General features: G+C 36.4%; 1 protein-coding gene across 1 annotated transcript; it reads left to right on the forward strand.

Annotated features, from left to right (window-relative positions):
* The first annotated feature begins 14,183 nt into the window (after positions 1-14,183).
* On the forward strand, positions 14,184-22,044 carry LOC141690160 (uncharacterized). The gene is made up of 12 exons (XM_074494821.1): positions 14,184-14,569; positions 15,067-15,282; positions 15,399-16,511; positions 17,103-17,225; positions 18,251-18,432; positions 18,523-18,754; positions 18,851-19,057; positions 19,484-19,612; positions 20,340-20,408; positions 20,502-20,624; positions 21,318-21,368; positions 21,457-22,044. Exons 1-12 carry the CDS (start codon positions 14,333-14,335, stop codon positions 21,619-21,621), a joined length of 2,847 nt encoding a protein of 948 aa, XP_074350922.1. The 5' UTR covers positions 14,184-14,332; the 3' UTR covers positions 21,622-22,044.
* Positions 22,045-22,533: the final 489 nt, after the last annotated feature.

Genomic DNA, 22,533 nt, shown 5'->3' on the forward strand with positions numbered 1-22,533 from the left:
ACGGGTGAAATCAATAGGATTATCAATAACAGGTTATCAAGAACAAAGGGTACTTCAAATCAATATCAGGGTTTCATAAAGCAAGGGTCCCATACTTTAACAGTTTAATACTCTACATGGTATGAACAACATTTCCTTTACAATCATTTATACAAGTAATCAGAGTTACTTGCCTGAAATTGCTTTCCTGAGGGTTGAACTACTACAACCTAGTATACTTTTCCCTTTCCTAGCCCGAATGCCCTCACGCTCCGAATCTACAATAAAACCAGAAATCTTAATTAGATTCCCAACTCTCGTTCCCGGAACGATCACTCTATATGATAACTCGATTATATTCTTGACTCGAACTATACAAGTATAGCTTATACAAATAAGCACACAGCACATAGCACATAGCACAATTCTTTCTCATAGTTTTCATATCCTTATATACCTAGCAATCAAAGCTTACTTCGCTTGACCTAGGCTATTTCTCAATTTAAACTAACACGACTCTTTTACGAGTACTAGACACATTCACAACCAAACATTTACGTGCATACTATCACTTATATCAATCGACTTAATTCCCTTTTCTTTTATTCCTTAATTCGAATCAAAACAACAATCCAATCAAGCAAAAATCAAAGATTTTCACATATCACACTCAATCATTCCAAAATCAAGTTTTGACCTTTATTTCTTATGGCCTATTCGGCCTTAACACTTATCACAATCAAGAATCAAACATGCAAAAATAGATTTTGACATGCAAGGTTATATACCACATTTCTTTCTTATTTTAATCCCCTATTAAATCATTCCATTCATTAAGTCACCAAACCATGCACTACTTAGTGATTTCAACTTAATCAATCCATCAAATAAACATGCATACACTTAATCACCAAGTTATCCCCTTTTTATCTTGTTTTCATTCGGCAAGAACATAATTTTCAACTCAAAGACTAATTACTAGCATGCACTCATTGATCTCCTTTAAAACTATCATGCAATTGCTTTTAAATCATACAAACTTAGTGTTTACCGAGATTATCTCACCAAATTCAATTTCCTTTCTTATTAACTCAAAAATTCGAACCTAAACTTAGCATGCAACAATAATTCATTCCTTATTAGTCTAATCACCATCCATCATTACTTTAATCAAGTCTACTCACAACAAACCACTTTAAGGATTCAACCCATTCGGGTTTTTCAAGAAAACACGCATACAAAGATCAATCTTGACATGCAAAGTCCTATATCACATTTTCAACTTATTTTAAGCCTTAACTAAATCATTTAACTTATTTTCATCAAGATTTTCGAAGCACAAAGCCAAACATCACCTAATGACTCAAACCTTAATAAAATTATTCAATCAACATGCATGCATTCACTTAATCATTTTACCAATCACATACTCAATTTTCAACAAAAGAAGCAAAACCCCTTTTTTTCAAGTTTTCAAGAAATCATAACATGCAACATTAAAATCTAACAATCACATCATGGAAAACCCACCGGCTCTCCTTTGGATCATGGCCGGTGGTGGTCGAACTTGAGAGAGTCCATGACGGATCTCCTCTCGAGTTTATGACCTCCACAACCTCTTAAAATCACTCTTATAGTTATGCTTCAAGAAATTGTTTTTCTTAAGCACAACCATAGTGATCACTTCAACAAAACCTTGCAAATACTTACATGCAAATAGGAATCAAGAAGTAAACCGAAAATAAAGGCTAAAGGTAGCAATATCTTTGAGTTTGAGTAAGATTTGGGGGTTGCATGCAAGTGAGAGAGATGAGGGATGAGAGGGCTGAGAGGGAGTGAAAGAGAGAGAGAGTGTTCGGGAGAGAGACGAGAGAAAGAAAGAGAAAAGAGAGAAAAGAGAGAATGAGTGCACAAAAGAAAGAAAAGAAAAGAAAGTGGTTTATATATAGCACTTAGAAACAAGGGCAATCTAGTAATTTACCAACTTCCTTTTACTCACTCATCCCTTTTCTTTTTACTTAAATACGATAAAATTCAAATACAAAATATATCTCTCTCGGAAAGTCGAGAATTATTGAAAATGACATTTTTAACGCGTAGGTCTCGAAATTAGCTTTTTATCCATTACTCATAATAAGAATTTGAGCGAGCGGTTGATTTTATATGAATTTCGCAAACTCGCTTTAATAAATACCTTTTCCACATAAAATCAATTTAAAAATGCAAAGACCCACAATTAAATTCACTTATCATTTTTAAAAAGTCTCTAAGACCTCTACGAAGATAACAGAACAAATCCCATGTTTTTATCCATCTCAGATGATTTTATAAAAATGCACGAAGGTTAAATAAACCCTTATGTAAATCACATAATTCCTTTAAAATTCATAGAAACTAACACAGAACATATAATCATGCACACAGTCAAGTAATCACACGCATATAGTCACATAACGACTCAGGTCTGATCATAGAATCTATCCCTCTTTAATCTTTATTCCCTTTTTACGCGTACCGGGTCACGTTCAGCCTGACGGCCCGACGCTCAGCGTTTCGAATACGCTTCTCATTACCTTTTCCAATCAACACGTCTCTTAAGACGAAATACTTCATTCATTTACTTCACATATATTTCACATTTTATATTATTTAATTTCTATATTAGGACGGGTTCCGTTCTACCTGACGGCCCGAAACCATAGCTTGACTTATAAGCTGACTCTTTAAATTGGAACGTTTTTATCCACGCTCCTTAACTCTAGTATACAGATAAGACAAATAATCACCACTTAATCACATAATCTCATCACATAACACATACTTTACTTTCTTAATTACGACGCAAAATTCTCGGTCGTTACAATCTACCCTCCTTAAAAGGATTCTGTCCCCAGAATCTAATCTAAGCAAATAGATGGGGATACTTTTCTTTCATTTCGCTTTCTAATTCCCAAGTCGATTCCTCGACTAGTGGATTTCTCCACAACACTCTAACTAGAGGTACAACTTTATTTCTAAGTGTCCTTTCTTTTCGATCCAAAATTCGCACTGGTTGTTCCACATAGGACAAATCTGGTTGGATTTCTACTGGTTCCAACTCGATCACATGGCTCGCATCAGTATTATACTTCTTCAGGAGAGATGCATGAAATACATTGTGCAGATGTTGCATTTGCGGCGGTAGCGCTAATTCATACGCCACTTTCCCAACTTGTCGCAATATTTCAAATGGTCCAATATACCTTGGACTTAGCTTTCCTTTCTTTCCAAATCGAGTTAAACCTTTCCAAGGAGATATCTTCAACAAGACCTTGTCTCCAGTTTCGAATTGCACATCTTTCCGCTCTTGATTCGCGTACTTTGCCTGTCGGTCTTGAGCTGCAATTAATCTCTTTTGTATCATTTCAACTTGTTCCTTCGTTTGCTGCACTAGCTCGGGGCCAATTAACTTGCGCTCACCAACTTCGTCCCAATAAGTAGGGGATCTACACTTTCTTCCATACAACGCTTCATAAGGCGGCATGCCAATACTTGAATGATAACTGTTGTTGTAGGAAAACTCAACTAAGGGCAAATGATCGTCCCAATTTCCTTTGAAATCTATTGCGCAGGTTCGCAACATATCCTCAATTGTCTGAATTGTCCTTTCACTTTGTCCGTCTGTCTGCGGATGATATGCCGTACTCATTTTCAATTTCGTTCCCAAATGATCGTGGAATTGTCGCCAAAATCTCGAATTAAACCTTGGATCTCTATCAGACACGATAGATACAGGAACTCCGTGACGCATCACGATTTCATCCAGATATATTTTGACCAGCTTCTCTAATGAAAACCTTTCGTTTATTGGCAAGAAATGTGCTGACTTTGTCAGTCGATCAATTACCACCCAAATCGCATGATGATTAGACTTGGTTTTAGGTAATCCTACCACGAAATCCATTGCGATATGTTCCCATTTCCATTCAGGTATGTCCAGTGGCTGAAGCAATCCACTTGGCCTTTGATGTACCGCTTTAACTCTTTGGCACGTGTAACATTTGCTTATCCATTCTGCAATTTCCTTTTTCATGTTTGGCCACCAAAAATTTCCTTTCAAATCCCGGTACATCTTCGTACTTCCAGGGTGAATTGAAAATCTCGAGTTATGCGCTTCTTGTAAAATCTCGTGCTTTAGTTCCACAACATCAGGTATCCAAATACGTGAGTTAACACGGTATATTCCTTTTCCATCCTTTTGAGCTTTAATTTCTTCTCCCGTCAACTTATTCCTTTCACGATTCATCACCTGCTCTTGACAGCATCTAATCTTTTCTAAAATTTCAGGTTGAAACTGTATTGCATAAATGGCTTCACCTCCATATTTCGGAGTCTGCACCACTATTTCCATCTTTTCAAAGTCCTTGATTAATTCTTCTGTTGATGTTAACATATTCAACTTTTCCTTTCGACTTAAAGCATCAGCTACCACATTTGCCTTTCCAGGATGTTAGTTTATCGCACAATCATAATCTTTAATCAATTCCAACCACCTTCTTTGTCGCATATTCAGTTCTTTCTGAGTAAAGATATACTTTAAGCTCTTATGGTCCGTATAAATCTCGCACTTTTCCCCGTACAAATAATGCCTCCAAATCTTAAGGGCAAACACAATTGCTGCCAATTCCAAATCGTGCGTTGGATACTTTTGCTCGTGCGGTTTGAGTTGCCTTGACGCGTATGCTATTACCTTCCCGTGTTGCATTAACACGCATCCAAGTCCTTTATAGGAAGCATCACTGAATATCACAAATTCACCTTTATCATCTGGTAATACCAACACAGGGGCGGTTACCAATCTCTCCTTTAACTCTTGGAAACTTTCCTCACACTTTTCTGTCCAAACGAACTTCTCATTCTTTCTCGTCAATTTTGTCAATGGAACGGCAATCTTTGAGAAATCTTGCACAAATCTTCTATAGTATCCGGCTAATCCCAAAAAACTTCTGACTTCCGTCGGAGTCTTGGATCTTTCCCAATTCATTACAGCTTCTATCTTGGCTGGATCCACTTTAATTCCTTCTTTATTAACTACATGACCAAGAAATTGCACTTCTTTTAGCCAAAATTCACACTTTGAAAACTTTGCATACAGCTTCTCTTTTCACAGAATTTCCAAGGAAATCCTCAAATGCTCCTTATGATCTTCCTCCGTTTTGGAATAAATAAGTATATCGTCAATAAACACATTCACGAACTTGTCCAAATACTGCTTGAACACTCTGTTCATAAGATCCATAAATGCAGCTGGCGCATTCGTCAAGCCAAATGCCATCACCAAAAACTCATAATGTCCGGATCTTGTTCGGAACGCTGTCTTGGGTATATCTTCCGCTTTGATCTTTAGTTGATGATACCCAGATCTTAAATCAATCTTTGAAAAGCACGAAGCTCCTTTTAATTGGTCAAACAAGTCATCGATCCGCGGTAGAGGGTACTTATTCTTGATCGTCAACTTATTCAGTTCACGGTAATCGATACACAATCGCATACTTCCATCCTTCTTCTTTACAAACAACACCGGTGCGCCCCACGGGGATACACTCGGTCGGATTACTCCTTTGTCCAACAACTCTTGCAACTGAGCTGCCAATTCCTTCATTTCAACCGGCGCCATGCGATAGGGAGCTTTCGACACTGGTTCCGTACCAGGAGCCAATTCAATCGTAAACTCGATCTCTCTGTCTGGAGGTAGTCCAGGCAATTCATCAGGAAACACGTCCGGAAAATCTCTTACTACCGGAATATCGTCGATCCTTACAGCTTCTTTCTCCACGTCCACGACATGAGCCAAATAAACTTCGCATCCTTGACGCATTAATCTTCTCGCCTCAATAACCGTTAGAAATTTCTTCTCTTGCCTCTTTCCTTTAAATATCACTTCCTCACCATCCTTGGTTTTTAACTTCACTTTCTTACTTTTACACACTATTTGTGCCTCATGATTTGACAACCAATCCATTCCTAGAATAACCTCAAATTCTCCTAACTTAAAAGGAATTAAGTCAGCAGAAAAGTGCCGACCTTCTATAGACACATCACAATCGGGACAAATCTTATTAACAACAACTTTCTCTTGATTTGCTACCTCTATAATCAAATTAGGCTCTAGCGGGTACGCAACACAATTTAACTTATCAAGAATGCTTTCAGAAATAAAAGATCTGGTTGCTCCAGAATCCATCAAAACTTTTACTTCTACTGAGTTTATAACAAGCATACCTGCTACCACGTCCACATCTTGCACCGCATCTTTCATTGACATGTTAAAGGTCCTAGCTCTGGTTTGAGCTGATGGTGCTGGGAGAGACGGCGGTCCAACAATTCTGAGAACATTAGCCTTCTGCACAGGCTCCTTGCAATTTCTAGCCATGTGGCCTACCTTACCACACTTGAAACAAGCCAAATCAGGCTTCCTTACTTCATTTGAACATTCTGAAGAATAATGTCCCTTCTGGTTGCACTTAAAACATGTTATATCCAGCTTATTACACCTCCCCAGGTGTCTCTTTCCACAGTTCCTGCATTCTTGCATCTGGGGCCTGCTATCCTTTCCCGATTGTCCAGCTTTCTGGAAACGATTCTTTTGAGCTCCATTCCCGGGTCTAAACTTCTGAAACTTTTTGTTCTGACCTCCACCATTCTTTCCAAACTTTCCTCTGAACTTGAAACTTCCTTGCTCTTGCTCAGAGCTTTCAAACTTCCTCTTTCTTCCTTCATTTTCTCTTCGAGCAACTTCCCGCTCACCTTCTACTATCATTGCCTTTTGAACCAAGGCAGCATAGCTCTTGATCTCCAACATTGCTATTTGACTCCTAATCCACGGCTTAAGTCCCTGCTGGAACCTCTTAGCCTTCTTTGCTTCAGTATTCACGTACTCTGGCACGAACCTCGCCAACTCCGAAAACTTCACCTCATATTCTGCTACCGACATTTCCTCCTGTCTAAGATCCAAAAATTTCATCTCCAACTGATCTTGCATATAACTTAGCAAATATTTTTCCAGAAACATCTCAGTGAACTTCTCCCAAGATAAGTCTTTGCCTTCCAACAACGCCTTAGAAGACTCCCACCAGAAACTTGCTTCATCCCTCAAATAATAACTTGCGTACTGAGCTTTCTTATCGTCCTTAACTTCGGCTAGCACAAAGGCTTTTTCCATCTCTCTCAACCACGACTGTGCTTTAATCGGGTCTGGCAAACCTAAGAACTCTGGAGGATGAACAAATTGAAAGTGCTTGAAATTTCCAACTTTTGGGGCCACAGGTTGTTGCAAAAACTTAGCAAGTTTGCTCATCAAAGTGGTTTCTGGGTTTATTTCTGGGTCTTGGGTGGGAATTTCTTCTTCTTGGTGATCTGGTGAGTTGGCCATTTCTTACAAACCTGATTGAGCAATTACTTAGCAATACGACAGCATGGCATATATAACAACAATTTTTATGAAATCTCTTTTGTGGGTTTTAAGTTTTACCCAATTTGCACATGCAATCCTATTACTACATAATTCTCATGTCAGTGTTGTTTTATCATGGCACGGAACAGGGTTTTACGATCTTTAGACATGGTTGTACGAAAACATAGTTGTATTTAAAACATGGCATTGAGAACAGTTTATAAGATAAACAAGGTGCACAAAGGAAAGCAAGATAGTAGATTTATTTAAATCAAGGGTTACATAGGAAATATTCTGGATTTTAAGGTTCTGAAACAAGGTACAATAAATAGCAGGGTTAAACAGAGGAAAAACTGGAAAACAATCCCCTATCTTCCCCTAACTTCCAACAACTACTACTATTACACTGGTCTGAGATACAACAAGGTAAATGAAAAAGGGATCCCGGCATCTGACCAAGTATCCCAAAGCCTACCGGCGCCGAAAACAACAACAACAATCTACGGCTCAACCAACAGTCCCGTCTAATCATCTAGGATCTCTCTCAACACAACCAACATCCAGCGAATGATCTTATGCAGTCTCCGGGCCTCAGCATCAGCATCACTAGTGGATGGTCCCTCATCCAATCTCCTCCTGGAAACCTGCTCCACCAACTGAATCCTAGCTCTCCATTCCTCCACCACCACTGAGGTCCTCTGCTTAGAGTCTCGAATCAACCTATCTACTAAAGCTCCCAACTCAGGAATGCGGGAGTACACAAAGTCTCGGTCCTGGGCTAACTTGCCACCAATACTGACAGGAACAGTCTTAGGCATCTCCGACTCTGGCTCAGGGGCAGGGGTCTCTGAATCAGGCCTCAAGGGTGAAATCTGCATGGGGATCTCACTACTCTCAGAAGGGTCCTTCTCTGGGTCTGAACTAACATATACAGGCTCCTCTGGAGAGGGTGGAATAGGGTCCACAGGGGTACCAGTCAAGCTAATCTCTGAGTCTGAATCACTACCACTACTAGGATACTGAGAGAAAACATAAAACAGCAACCAAGAAACAATGTTAGGGTCAAATAAAGCTTTCAGCTAACTCACACCCTAAATCTAGTTTCTGCTTTACCAATCAAACACTTTCCTTAGACTATACCTAATAGTCTAACTCAACTCTACATGAGTCGAACTCTCTCGCGATATAGACATATTCCCAAAATACCCCTTTTTAAAACCTAACTTGTCTCAGGGACTAGATCCTGTAGCTCTGATACCAACTTGTGACGACCTCAATCTCGGGGTTAGGAAATGAGGACTCACACACCTCTAATCTACTAATTAAATATGCATAAACCCCGATTAACTACTAACAGGATCAACAGGATAAAGTATGAGACAAGATTACAACTACCAATCAACGAATATAACTTACAAACCCAAAATATTATTAAATAATCAGTATCGATTCCGGCTGGGAACCGACAGATAACCCATTGTATCTTTAAACACCTCTTACTAGGCGCGAGCTCACTCATAACCTGTACTACCTGCTCTGGCAACTGGAAGCCCTCAACACGGTAGGGACCACCAGGTACGCTCTTATAAGCAGTGCGCCTAAGCCTGACCATCTTCTTGCTTAACTGCCATGGTTAGATTAAGACAAAACAATGAGTATAAAACTCAGCAAGTAACTAAATAGCAGTTCTACAATAACAATTCTCAATATGCTTTGAACAAACTAGGGCATTCTATTTTAGCTATCTAGGTGGCAGATTTCCGTATATTCACTTTTGTTTTCTTTGAGATAAGGAAAGGTATCCGAAGAATAGTTGGGCTTTCAAGGAACAAGGCTCGAAATAAGATGAAAGCCGACATTCAACACAAATCAATATAGGATCAAAATAGATCTTTCGGTAGAGGAAAGCAACAATATTTCAAGATATAGAATCATTCATATGATCAACAATTTCAGGAATCAGGGTTCTGAGCTTTAAGCTCCACAATAACACAAGCAACTCTTTTCAAAACAGTATAAACCATTTTCATTTCCAAAAATCAATTTACTGAACAAAAGTTTCAGTTCCCTTTTAAATAATCATTTAGAACCCTTGATTGGATCACTTATCTTTCCATTTCATTATATACGAGTGATCAGCCCGTATCGACCTCCATTCCGGTCTTTAAGGTACCATTCGGCATAATTTCAGCCTTAAATTGGACTAGTCCCACTAGCCTCTTACCATGACTGGACTAGTCCCACTAGCCTCTTACGTCTCAATCCAATCCATCAGGAATTCATTCGGAAAACCTTGAGTTGGAAAAACAAATAGGTTTTCTAAAATTCATTTTATCATTACCAAGCCTTTGAAATCATTCGGACTTTTTCAAGTCGAAACTCATTCTTAATTCAGATTTTAAAGAAACAAAGTTCAGGGAGTTAATCAAAGATACGCAAGGAACAATTCTCAAGAATTCTGTTTCAAGCATAACAAGGTACTAAATTTGAAGGATCCGTAATAACTTAGGGATCATTAGGGCGATCAAGAGGAACGGGGTATCATTAACAGAGTTATCCAAGATAATTTAAAGGTTCAATATGACCATGGCATTATGGGAAACTTGAACAGAAAGGCAGATTATCAACGGGTGAAATCAATAGGATTATCAATAACAGGTTATCAAGAACAAAGGGTACTTCAAATCAATATCAGGGTTTCATAAAGCAAGGGTTTCATACTTTAACAGTTCAATACTCTACATGGTATGAACAACATTTCTTTTACAATCATTTATACAAGTAATCAGAGTTACTTGCCTGAAATTGCTTTCCTGAGGGTTGAACTACTGCCACCTAGTATACTTTTCCCTTTCCTAGCCCGAATGCCCTCACGCTCCGAATCTACAATAAAACCAGAAATCTTAATTAGATTCCCAACTCTCGTTCCCGGAACGATCATTCTATACGATAACTCGATTATATTCTTGACTCGAACTATACGAGTATAGCTTATACAAATAAGCACACAGCACATAGCACATAGCACAATTCTTTCTCATAGTTTTCATATCCTTATATACCTAGCAATCAAAGCGTACTTCGCTTGACCTAGGCTATTTCTCAATTCAAACTAACACGACTCTTTTACGAGTACTAGACACATTCACAACCAAACATTTACGTGCATACTATCACTTATATCAATCGACTTAATTCCCTTTTCTTTTATTCCTTAATTCGAATCAAAACAACAATCCAATCAAGCAAAAATCAAAGATTTTCACATATCACACTCAATCATTCCAAAATCAAGTTTTGACCTTTATTTCTTATGGCCTATTCGGCCTTAACACTTATCACAATCAAGAATCAAACATGCAAAAATAGATTTTGACATGCAAGGTTATATACCACATTTCTTTCTTGTTTTAATCCCCTATTAAATCATTCCATTCATTAAGTCACCAAACCATGCACTACTTAGTGATTTCAACTTAATCAATCCATCAAATCAACATGCATACACTTAATCACCAAGTTATCCCCTTTTTATCTTGTTTTCATTCGGCAAGAACATAATTTTCAACTCAAAGACTAATTACTAGCATGCACTCATTGATCTCCTTTAAAACTATCATGCAATTGCTTTTAAATCATACAAACTTAGTGTTTACCGAGATTATCTCACCAAATTCAATTTCCTTTCTTATTAACTCAAAAATTCGAACCTAAACTTAGCATGCAACAATAATTCATTCCTTATTAGTCTAATCACCATCCATCATTACTTTAATCAAGTCTACTCACAACAAACCACTTTAAGGATTCAACCCATTCGGGTTTTTCAAGAAAACACGCATACAAAGATCAATCTTGACATGCAAAGTCCTATATCACATTTTCAACTTATTTTAAGCCTTAACTAAATCATTTAACTTATTTTCATCAAGATTTTCGAAGCACAAAGCCAAACATCACCTAATGACTCAAACCTTAATCAAATTATTCAATCAACATGCATGCATTCACTTAATCACAAATCAATCTCTTCTAAACCCATTTTCTATTCGGCAAAAATTCAAAAACTCACAATCCAAGAACCAAACATTGACATGCATCACTAACTCCTCTTTTAAATCAACATGCAACTTTATTTCCTACTAATTAAGCTTAGTTCATACCAAGATCAAGTCACAAAATTCAATTTCCCTTTTTATTAGCATAAAGCCGAAGCAAAACTCATATGCAAATCATAAAATTTGATTTTCTAAGCAACAATCACTTGCACACATTCATTTTACAACCAAGGAAATCATTTTACCAATCACATACTCAATTTTCAACAAAAAAAGCAAAACCCCTTTTTTTTCAAGTTTTCAAGAAATCATAACATGCAACATTAAAATCTAACAATCACATCATGGAAAACCCACCGGCTCTCCTTTGGATCATGGCCGGTGGTGGTCGAACTTGAGAGAGTCCATGACGGATCTCCTCTCGAGTTTATGACCTCCACAACCTCTTAAAATCACTCTTATAGTTATGCTTGAAGAAATTGTTTTTCTTAAGCACAACCATAGTGATCACTTCAACAAAACCTTGCAAATACTTACATGCCAATAGGAATCAAGAAGTATACCGAAAATAAAGGCTAAAGGTAGCAATATCTTTGAGTTTGAGTAAGATTTGGGGGTTGCATGCAAGTGAGAGAGATGAGAGATGAGAGGGCCGATAGGGAGTTAAAGAGAGAGAGAGAGTGTTCGGGAGAGAGACGAGAGAAAGAAAGAGAGAAGAGAGAAAAGAGAGAATGAGTGCACAAAAGAAAGAAAAGAAAAGAAAGTGGGTTATATATAGCACTTAGAAACAAGGGCAATCTAGTAATTTACCAACTTCCTTTTACTCACTCATCCCTTTTCTTTTTACTTAAATGCGATAAAATTCAAATACAAAATATATCTCTCTCGGAAAGTCGAGAATTATTGAAAATGACATTTTTAACGCGTAGGTCTCGAAATTAGCTTTTTATCCATTACTCATAATAAGAATTTGAGCGAGCGGTTGATTTTATATGAATTTCGCAAACTCGCTTTAATAAATACCTTTTCCACATAAAATCAATTTAAAAATGCAAAGACCCACAATTAAATTCACTTATCATTTTTAAAAAGTCTCTAAGACCTCTACGAAGATAACAGAACAAATCTCATGTTTTTATCCATCTCAGATGATTTTATAAAAATGCACGAAGGTTAAATAAACCCTTATGTAAATCACATAATTCCTTTAAAATTCACAGAAACTAACACAGAACATATAATCATGCACACAGTCAAGCAATCACACGCATATAGTCACATAACGACTCAGGTCTGATAATAGAATCTATCCCTCTTTAATCTTTATTCCCTTTTTACGCGTACCGGGTCACGTTCAGCCTGACAGCCCGACGCTCAGCGTTTCGAATACGCTTTTCATTACCTTTGCCAATCAACACGTCTCTTAAGACAAAATACTTCATTCATTTACTTCACATATAATTCACATTTTATATTATTTAATTTCTATATTAGGACGGGTTCCGTTCTACCTGACGGCCCGAAACCACAGCTTGACTTATAAGCTGACTCTTTAAATTGGAACGTTTTTATCCACGCTCCTTAACTCTAGTATACAGATAAGACAAATAATCACCACTTAATCACATAATCTCATCACATAACACATACTTTACTTTCTTAATTACGACGCAAAATTCTCGGTCGTTACAGTAAAGTTTTCTTCAGCCGTAGATTTATTTTCTGCCTTTATTGTATCGCTTAATTTCTTTGAACCCAAGTGCAACTTTACATCTTGTACCCATGATAAATAATTATCGCCAGAAATGTCCAAGGAAACGAACGACAAGCTTGTAATATTTGTCATACTAAATCTGAATTAACACGAAAATAATTAAATTTTAATTCATCAATGTAAATATTACATAAAATCCTACTTAATCGGGTGCGTTAACAAGTATGCAATAATCAATGTATATATCATTATTATCATTGATAATACAAACAAATCTATATATAAAATGACAAATGGATTTTCACCCACCATACAGACATCTGCGTATGCAGGTTATCTCCGACCAATAATAAATTAAAGTGGACAATCCTGCATAAGTTAGTTATGGGCAAAGTTATTATCCGATAATTATGCAATTTATAAAATAAGGTTCCCACTATATTTCAGTATTACCCAAAATTAAATGGTACCGTAAAATAATTTTAATAGGCGGTGCTCCGGCCATATATATTTAAATTATTAGTAGAGATTGTAACCACGTCTACTTCGGTCACATATATATATAAATTATATGTAGAGGGTGTAACCACGTCTACTCATATATATGCATATTTAAATTAAAATTATACCTTCTCAGTTTCGGCAGGGCTTCGTGCTGATAACGTGTTGTAAAATACTAACTATATTATAACAATAGCTGGATTAAATGAAAGGGTTGAAGAGCTGATAAAAGAAGAATGCAAGCAGATGAGAGGAATGTTGCTGCTCGGAGGTGTGTTTTTATTCATCACAAACGAAGCTATTTATAGCCAAAACAAGAGACAAGGAAATTAAATGCAATGTGAAGATTTTCAAGTCTAAACATAGCCTTACTATTTAATCTTTGACAATAACAATCAATTTACAACACAAACATATTTATTAGTTAAAAAACCCTATTAAAACTGAGATTAAATAAGTAAAATAATCGTGTTTAACATATTACTCAAAGTAATATGTTTTGGGCCGGATCCTTTCTGATTCTGAGCATCCAATCCAAATCATAAAATCCTCAAAGTAAAACCATAAACCCTAATTGACTAGGGTTCATGTTTTGCCTAAAACCCTAAAAAACCAAAGAGAAATAACAGTAGCACAAGAAACAACAAAATGGTGAAGTCTTATCTCCGCTACGAGCCTGCGACGTCGTTTGGAGTAATAGCTTCACTTGATTCCAATATTTGTTATGATAGATCCGGCAAACTTTTGCTCGCTCCGGCGTTAGAAAAAATTGGAGTTTGGCATGTCCGTCAAGGTGTTTGTACTAAAACCCTAACGCCGTCTGTTACTTCTCGTGGACCGTCTCTCGCCGTTACTTCTATTGCCGCTTCACCGGTTTCTTCACTGGTATACAAATTGTTATGTATTCTATGAATTTATATTTGTAATGTTTAGTATGTCAAAGGGAAGTTAGATTATAATTAGTTTTTGTAAACGGGTCTGATTATCGGGTTTTGTTAGTTTTGTTGCTCAAAATGTAAAATGTATTGCCTCATTGAAATTAAAAGTTGTTATTCTCTGGCTTTTCGTTTGCGGAAATTGTATAAGTTTGTGTCCTAATGTTACTGTGATTACTTTATATTGTAATTAGGAACTTGTTAAATTTTGAAAAATTTGAATACTAGTTTATATCAGTTTTAGTAGCCGGAGCTGAAAATAGGGGATTCTATTAAAATGTAAAATGTGTTGCCTGTTGAAACCTAAATTTGTTTTGCCTTGGGTTTGCGTGTGTGAAAATTGTATAAGTTTGTCTGCAAATGTTTATTGTGGTATGTTTTCTATTGTATTGTAATTGTGATTTTGTTGATTTTGAAATTAAGTGATAATAATTGTGCTGACTGCAGATAGCGAGTGGTTATGCTGATGGAAGCATAAGAATTTGGGATTCTGAGAAAGGAACCTGTGAGACGACATTGAATGGACATAAAGGAGCTGTGACGACTCTTCGGTTCAACAAACTTGGATCGTCGCTTGCATCTGGAAGCAAAGATAATGATATTATATTGTGGGATGTGGTAGGAGAGGCTGGACTTTTCCGTCTTCGTGGGCACCGTGAGCAGGTTTTACTTTAAACTAAATTTTGTGATGCAACATGTTGGCTTTGTGTTTTTCGGTACTGCTTCCTTACGTGTGTTTTTTTGTTTGTAGTTTGATATTAAGAATATTTGTATTGTAGGTTACGGATCTTGTATTCTTGAATTCAGGCAAAAAACTTGTTAGCTCTTCAAAAGACAAGTTTTTGAGAGTATGGGACCTTGAAACGCAGCACTGCATGCAAATTATTAGTGGGCATCATAGTGAAATCTGGTCCCTGGATGTTGACCCGGAGGAGAGATATCTTGTCACTGGATCATCAGATTCAGAACTCAGGTTTTATACTATTAAACAAAATTTGGTGGATGGCAGGTCTGATGCCAATGTATCAACACTTGGGAACAATGATGATTCACTGGCCACTGACAAATGGGAAGTCTTAAATTTTTTTGGAGAAATTCCCCGCCAGACCAAGGATAGAGTTGCAACTGTAAGATTTAATAAATTCGGGAATCTGCTGGCTTGCCAAGCTGCGGGGAAGACGGTGGAGGTATTCAAGGTGCTGGATGAATCTGAATCCAAGCGAAAAGCAAAGAGAAGAATTAATCGTAAGAAGGAGAAAAAATCTTCAAAAAGGGCAGTTGAGGAAACTGAAACTGATGCAGCAAATCATGGAGGTCAGGAAAGTAGTACCCCAGTTGTCACAGTGGCTGATGTTTTTAAGCTTACTCAGACAGTACGCGCTGGCAAGAAAATATGTTCTATTTCATTCTGTCCAATTACTCCTAAGAGCTCCCTAGCCACTTTGGCGTTGTCATTGAACAATAATTTGTTGGAAATTCATTCAATTGAAAGCGATTCAACGACAAAAACTATCGCTATTGAGCTCCAGGGCCACCGATCTGATGTGAGAAGTGTTACTCTTAGCTCAGATAACACTCTTCTATTGTCAACTAGCCATAGTTCGGTAAAGTTATGGAACCCGAGTACTGGTTCTTGTCTTCGTACTATTGATTCAGGATATGGGTTGTGCAGTATATTTGTTCCTGGTGACAAGTTTGCCGTTATTGGTACAAAAGGCGGGACTCTAGAAATCATTGATGTTAGGAGTGGCACCTGTGTTGAAGTAATAGAAGCTCATGGTGGCTCGGTACAATCTATTGTGGCAATTCCTGATCGAAGTGGTTTTATAACTGGTAGTACAGATCACGATGTGAAGTTCTGGGAGTATCAAACTGTACAAAAAGCTGATCAGGTGACTTCTTCATAACTTCTCTGCTAATCTATTGACATTTAGCATTAGCTTTTATTTGACTAGTCATTTTGATCTTTTCTAAGCGTATCTATAAAAAAGATTCACTTCTGAAATTGGTGAAAACCTGTTTCAGAGTCATTATATTACAACAGTAATCTGTATAACATGTATTTAAACACTCGTTAGCTAGTAAGATTGTTCTGTTGATGCCATCTGAGCTCTAATTACATTTGTAGTTGTCCATAAGTGTACTTCCGTTGTATAACTATCCATATGATTGTTTTTTTTATGTAATCTGGCCTTCCATGACAGTACATTACTGTCCGATTTGTTCAATACTTAATATTCTTAGTAATCTTATCAAATATTTTCAGCAATTTATCAAACGATTATGAAGAAATGAGAAACGTATGTTGGAGAAGTTAATAAGATTAGATCAAAGAATTAGAAATGTGTGATAGCTTATAAAAAATAAATACCCTGAAATTTGGAAATGGCCCTTGCAGTTTTTATGTTTTATCTGTTTTCCATTTACTTTTGACTTGAGGCTTCTTTCCGGAATTTGTATTAAGGTCATATCTCTATTAGCAGGATATGAAGCAGCTGACAGTTTCCAATGTGAAAAACTTAAAAATGAATGATGATGTTCTGGTAGTTGCTGTTAGTGCAGATGGTAAACATATTGCCGTTGCTCTCTTGGATTGCACAGTGAAGGTCAGATTATCTTTGTTTAGAAGATTATATATTTTTTTACTAGTACTTTATTTTGTTTATATCATCTCCTGTGTCTCGCATTTATAAGTTTTGATACAATTTGCTTGTGATGTATGCCTGTATATCTGTTTCTCTTTCATTTATGAATCTTGTAGCTGCAACAAAGGCACTTAAGCTACACATCTGAGGTACTGCTCAGGGAAGGGAAGGTTGTTTCATTCTCTTCGCATGTGTCATAGTATGGATATCAGATACAGAACTACTAAGTAGTAACTTGGTCCCAAACTGGGTTTTTGTTTTCCTTTTTTCATAACTATGGGGTCACTTTATAGTAAAGATCTATTAAAATTTTCTGGATTTCACCAGCTAATGTTTGATTTTATCAATATTTGAATTGATTATATGATAGTCCAGATGATACGGAGCTTGGAAGTTGTGAAATTTATTTCACTGGTGGAAAATTCGATAACATTGAATACTTTTATGCGCCATTATCTCATTTCTATCCATTTAAGCCATATATTCTACTATACGCTACGAGGAAGGGAAAGAGGGTGCGACAATTATATGTATGGATGGAGCATTAATATACGGAATATGTGGATTGATATGTGGCGGGAGGGGCATAATTCGTATGTAGGGACAGGATATCTGGTGTGTAAAATTATAAGATTTAAGAGAGGAAAAATGTGTAGGTATATGCCTATTGGGGTGGGTCATTATGTAGAGGGAAGATTTTATTAGATATATGTAGACGAGTTATAGGGATGAGTGGCAGATACTAAAGGGGGGGGGGGGATTTCAAAGACTATCTCTTTTTATTACTATCAACATAAATGTATGATTGTACTACAGCAATTCTTTTATCTTCAATCAGTTTACCCCCAGACTTAACGCATAGCACTGAAGTTGGAAGTCCTCCATTATGTTTCTTTAGTATTTGGGAACGTATTATTCACTTATCATTTATCAAATTACATCTTAGCTGGTTCTAATGCTATCTCCATTTGTATACTCAAATACAGGTATACTATATGGATTCTCTCAAATTCTTCCTCACCTTATATGGTCACAAACTTCCTGTGTTATGTATGGACATATCATCTGATGGGGACTTAATTGTTACTGGCTCTGCAGACAAAAATTTTAAGATTTGGGGTTTGGATTTCGGTGACTGCCATAGATCTATATTTGCTCATGCTGATAGGTGCTCACCTTCAACTTAAATTTTATCAAATTATTTGTGTGTGTGTGTGCTGAAGTTGTATTGACAACTTTTAAACATTGCTCATGGCAGTGTTATGGCGGTGAAGTTTGTCCAAAATACTCACTACATGTTTAGTGTTGGAAAAGATCGTGTTGTTAAATACTGGGATGCTGATAAGTTTGAGTTACTTTTAACTTTAGAAGGGCACCATGCAGAAGTTTGGTGTCTCTCAATCAGCAACCGTGGTGATTTTCTTGTCACTGGATCTCATGACCGTTCTATACGACGTTGGGATCGTACTGAAGAACCATTTTTCATTGAGGTATCTCACCTTTGTCTGCATTCTGCAATTATCTTGATTTCCTTTTTCCAATTAGGGCAAGCATTCTCTTTACTTAAACATTTCTTATATTCGCAGGAAGAAAAAGAGAAAAGGCTTGAAGAGATGTTTGATACTGATCTTGACAACACTTTGGATAGGTATGCCCCCAAGGAAGAAGTACCTGAAGAAGGAGCGGTTGCATTGGCAGGAAAGAGAACACAAGAAACTCTCACCAAAACTGACTCCATTATTGAAGCACTGGACGTAGCAGAAGCAGAACTGAAGCGTATTTCTGAGCATGAGGTAATCTCTCATTAATAGGTCTGAGATATCTACAGTCTACTACTACCCGCATTTTTAGCATAGCTCTACAAACTGATTCTGTATATTTAAGTTTTTTTTGCCTACCGTAAGGTCTACTCAAAATTCTATATTTCACAAAGATAAAATTTTAAATTGTAATTTCATTTTCATATTTTTCAACCTATATTCTCAGATTTACCTTTTATGATTTAGCCAATGAGAGCCTCTAGAAACACAAAAGTGATATAATATTGCAGAGATTTACCACAGGTTGGCACCTGAGGTTCATGAACATATGATTAAGTTGAATATGGTTCTGCATCTCCTAATCATTCTTGAGTAGCTATAATAGTAGACATGTTAGTTATAATCTCTTTATAGATATCTATCATGCTATTTGTTTCAATTTTATCATGTTACCTTCAGGAAGAGACAAGACAAGGAAAGGCTTCTGAATTCCGACCAAATATTCTTATGCTAGGCCACTCTCCATCTGATTTCATTCTCCGTTCTCTTTCAAATGTTCACACTAATGATTTGGAGCAGACATTACTGGTACGTGACCACCTTAAGTTTTATATAACTTAAATCTGTTTTGTTTACCCAAAATAGAGTTTATTTGGTGTTTAGTGAACATTATGTCAAAGCTGCTTATCTTTATCTTTCCCTGTTATGTTTATTAATGTCATTTTCTTGAAGCCATGCTTTTAATGCAACTTTGGCGCATGTTTTATGGGTCATTTGGTATGTTGTTATCTGGTTTGTCATCTCCATTCTGATCTTTGTTGAAGTTGTTACTTCTGTACTACTTAATATGCCTCTATTGATGGTGGCTGTGTTCCTTTCTGATTTATAATTTGTTTCTTACAATCGAAATTTGATTATTATTAAAAATAAGGACACTTCAATTATTTGTGTTGTTTTTTGTTATTAGTTCTTAGGTTTTGGTCCAATGTTCTTCTGTTCCTTACGTAATTATACAGTATGTAGTGAGTAGTGACATTGCTAAGCTAGTAAAAATGGATTTTGTGGTATCTGTTATGTCTAAATCATTGTCTGCTATAATGCTTAATAATGTTAAATCTCTCCCTCTCTCTCTCTCTCTCTCTCTCTCTCTCTCTCTCTCTATATATATATATATATACATATATATATATATATATATATTCATCTCAGCGTGCGCACACAATCGCGAAGATATATTATGACTTCATTATGTGGACGTGTTTTAAATAAGTCCAAGAGAAATGTTTCATAAATTGTAAACGACTGTTAATTGCAGGCTCTGCCATTCTCGGATGCTTTAAAACTCTTATCGTTCTTGAAGGACTGGTCCTTAAATCCTGATAAGGTTAGAGAGTGTGTCACTCGCTATATATGCATTTCAAAACTTCATTTTTGGTCATTAACTTATTCAATATTATTATTTACATTTTATTTGCAGATCGAGCTCGTCTGCAGGGTAGCCACGGTGCTATTGCAGTTGCACCACAATCAGTTGATTGCCACTGCTTCTGCCAGACCGGTCTTGACTGTTCTTAAAGATATTCTTCATTCAAGAGTTAAGGTAACTCCATAATTTTTGTTTGCATACCAAAACACCACAAAGGTATTCAGAAGTTAGTAGAATTGTGAAATTTATAGGGTAAACTTCATTCTGGCATTGTCATGTAGTTTTTTATGCTATATTAAATCCTATTGTCCAATGTGCCCATAATATTTTTGAGAAAGGTGGTAAACCACATTTTTTATTTGTATGGTATGCTATACAGTTCATCACAAAAATATCGTCTTTCAGCGCTGGTAGTTGAGATGAAACAGTTTAAAATTTCACACAAGTCATGGCCATTCATCTTCATAGAATTAGGAATAATAGCTGAACCGTTATTGGTTTAAGCCTCAACTGTGTTTCTCATGCCAAGTACCTACCATGCAAAGTGTACAGATGAAAAAACAAGATATCTATGATTGGTGGTCCTAAATGTTTGTACGTGCATATATCATTTGTATTATCATTTAACATGGTAAAATCATGTTGTTTACTTCTTCTATTCTTTGCCTGTGCCCAGTGAAAGTGCCTTAAACCTTTCTTTTCTGCTTTTAAAATTAGTGTATTCATTAGTAGAATCCATGCAGAGAAACGTTAATTGGATTAAGATTGCTCATTGTCACATTTACTCATGGCATATGTATGTTCTGTCGAGCGACCTAAAAACCTGGGACTTTGAGGTGCTTTGCTGACAATATGTTTCCGTTTCAGGAATGCAAAGACACTCTTGGTTTTAATTTGGCAGCTATGGATCATCTCAAGGTATGCTCACATCTAAATAAAATAAATGTAGTGATCATTATTATTTGATTTTATTGAATTGAAACCTTATGTTTTTATTGTGTACTAGCAATTGATGATTTTGAAGTCGGATGCACTCTTCCGGGATGCAAAAACCAAATTACTAGAAATAAGATCACAACAATCAAAGCGTGCTGAAGGAAGGCAAGATACAAAAGAAAGAAGGAAAAAGAAGAAACAGAAAAAATCAACTGATATTCATGTATGGTCCTAAGTTTGTAATCATGGCAGAACAAACTAGTTTCCTACCGTCTTGAAAGTCAAAATACAGCGAAACCTGCCAAAGCTACACACTCGATACATTATCAGGATATATACTCGGAGCCTTGATGCAAGTGCAGAAGAACGAAATCTTAGAGTGTTTATCGTGACTTGACGCAGTAACTGGGAAGTTCTGTTAGTTTGTATGTTGGCCTTCAAATTATCTCCCAGCTTTTCCAAGGTGCATCTGGGAATGTTGATTTTTTTGCTTTTCATTTGTTTGAAAATTTTGTTGTTGTAAAGTATAGGTTCAGTTTGATCGGATGCTAGCTATACATTGAAAGTTCTCTAGACTCGATTCAGGGCATTGTTTTGGAGGTAGAAGAGAAGTATGACAATCTTAATTTGTGATAAGAAACTGTCATCTGCTTGTTCATATTCAGTTATTTTGTAGGTAGTTCAATTATTATCATAATTTTTGTTTAGAGATTTTTGAAGTTTCTGTTTGCAACATGCGGCATATTTCATCAAATTTTACTTCCTGCTTATTGTTCAAAACTCAAAAGAAAGAATGTTATTCTCTTCTATTTATAGAAGCGACGAGATCAGTCCACTGAGACGTCACAAAGTTAAAATTGTTCTTCTAATTTTTTTTGTATTTGGTTTTCTTGTTTTTTTTTTAAATACTGATTGTATAGTACAAATATAGTAGTCGTACTAACAAATTTTATGGAAAATTGTATTTTTTTTAGAGTCAGGTTTCAAAATATTTGAACACATGCATTGGATATTTTTGGACGAAAAGGAAGCTTTGGTTGTTTGGATATAGTAGATAAAAAGTCCGGGGTCTTCCAAGTTCGATCACCTCCGCCTCTTAGCATCACTACAGTCTATAGACTATGTATACGTAGAATCTTGATATTCG

This window comes from Apium graveolens, chromosome 10 (genome assembly GCF_009905375.1).
Source record: "Apium graveolens cultivar Ventura chromosome 10, ASM990537v1, whole genome shotgun sequence".
NCBI classification, from domain to species: Eukaryota; Viridiplantae; Streptophyta; class Magnoliopsida; order Apiales; family Apiaceae; genus Apium; species Apium graveolens.

Bases quoted from the DNA above. Each gene is read 5' to 3' on its own strand.
- LOC141690160 (XM_074494821.1), top strand. From the start codon at position 14,333: ATGGTGAAGTCTTATCTCCGCTACGAGCCTGCGACGTCGTTTGGAGTA. The intron at 14,570-15,066 runs GTATACAAATTG...TGCTGACTGCAG, and splicing joins CTTCACCGGTTTCTTCACTG to ATAGCGAGTGGTTATGCTGA. The intron at 21,369-21,456 runs GTATGCTCACAT...ATTGTGTACTAG, and splicing joins CAGCTATGGATCATCTCAAG to CAATTGATGATTTTGAAGTC.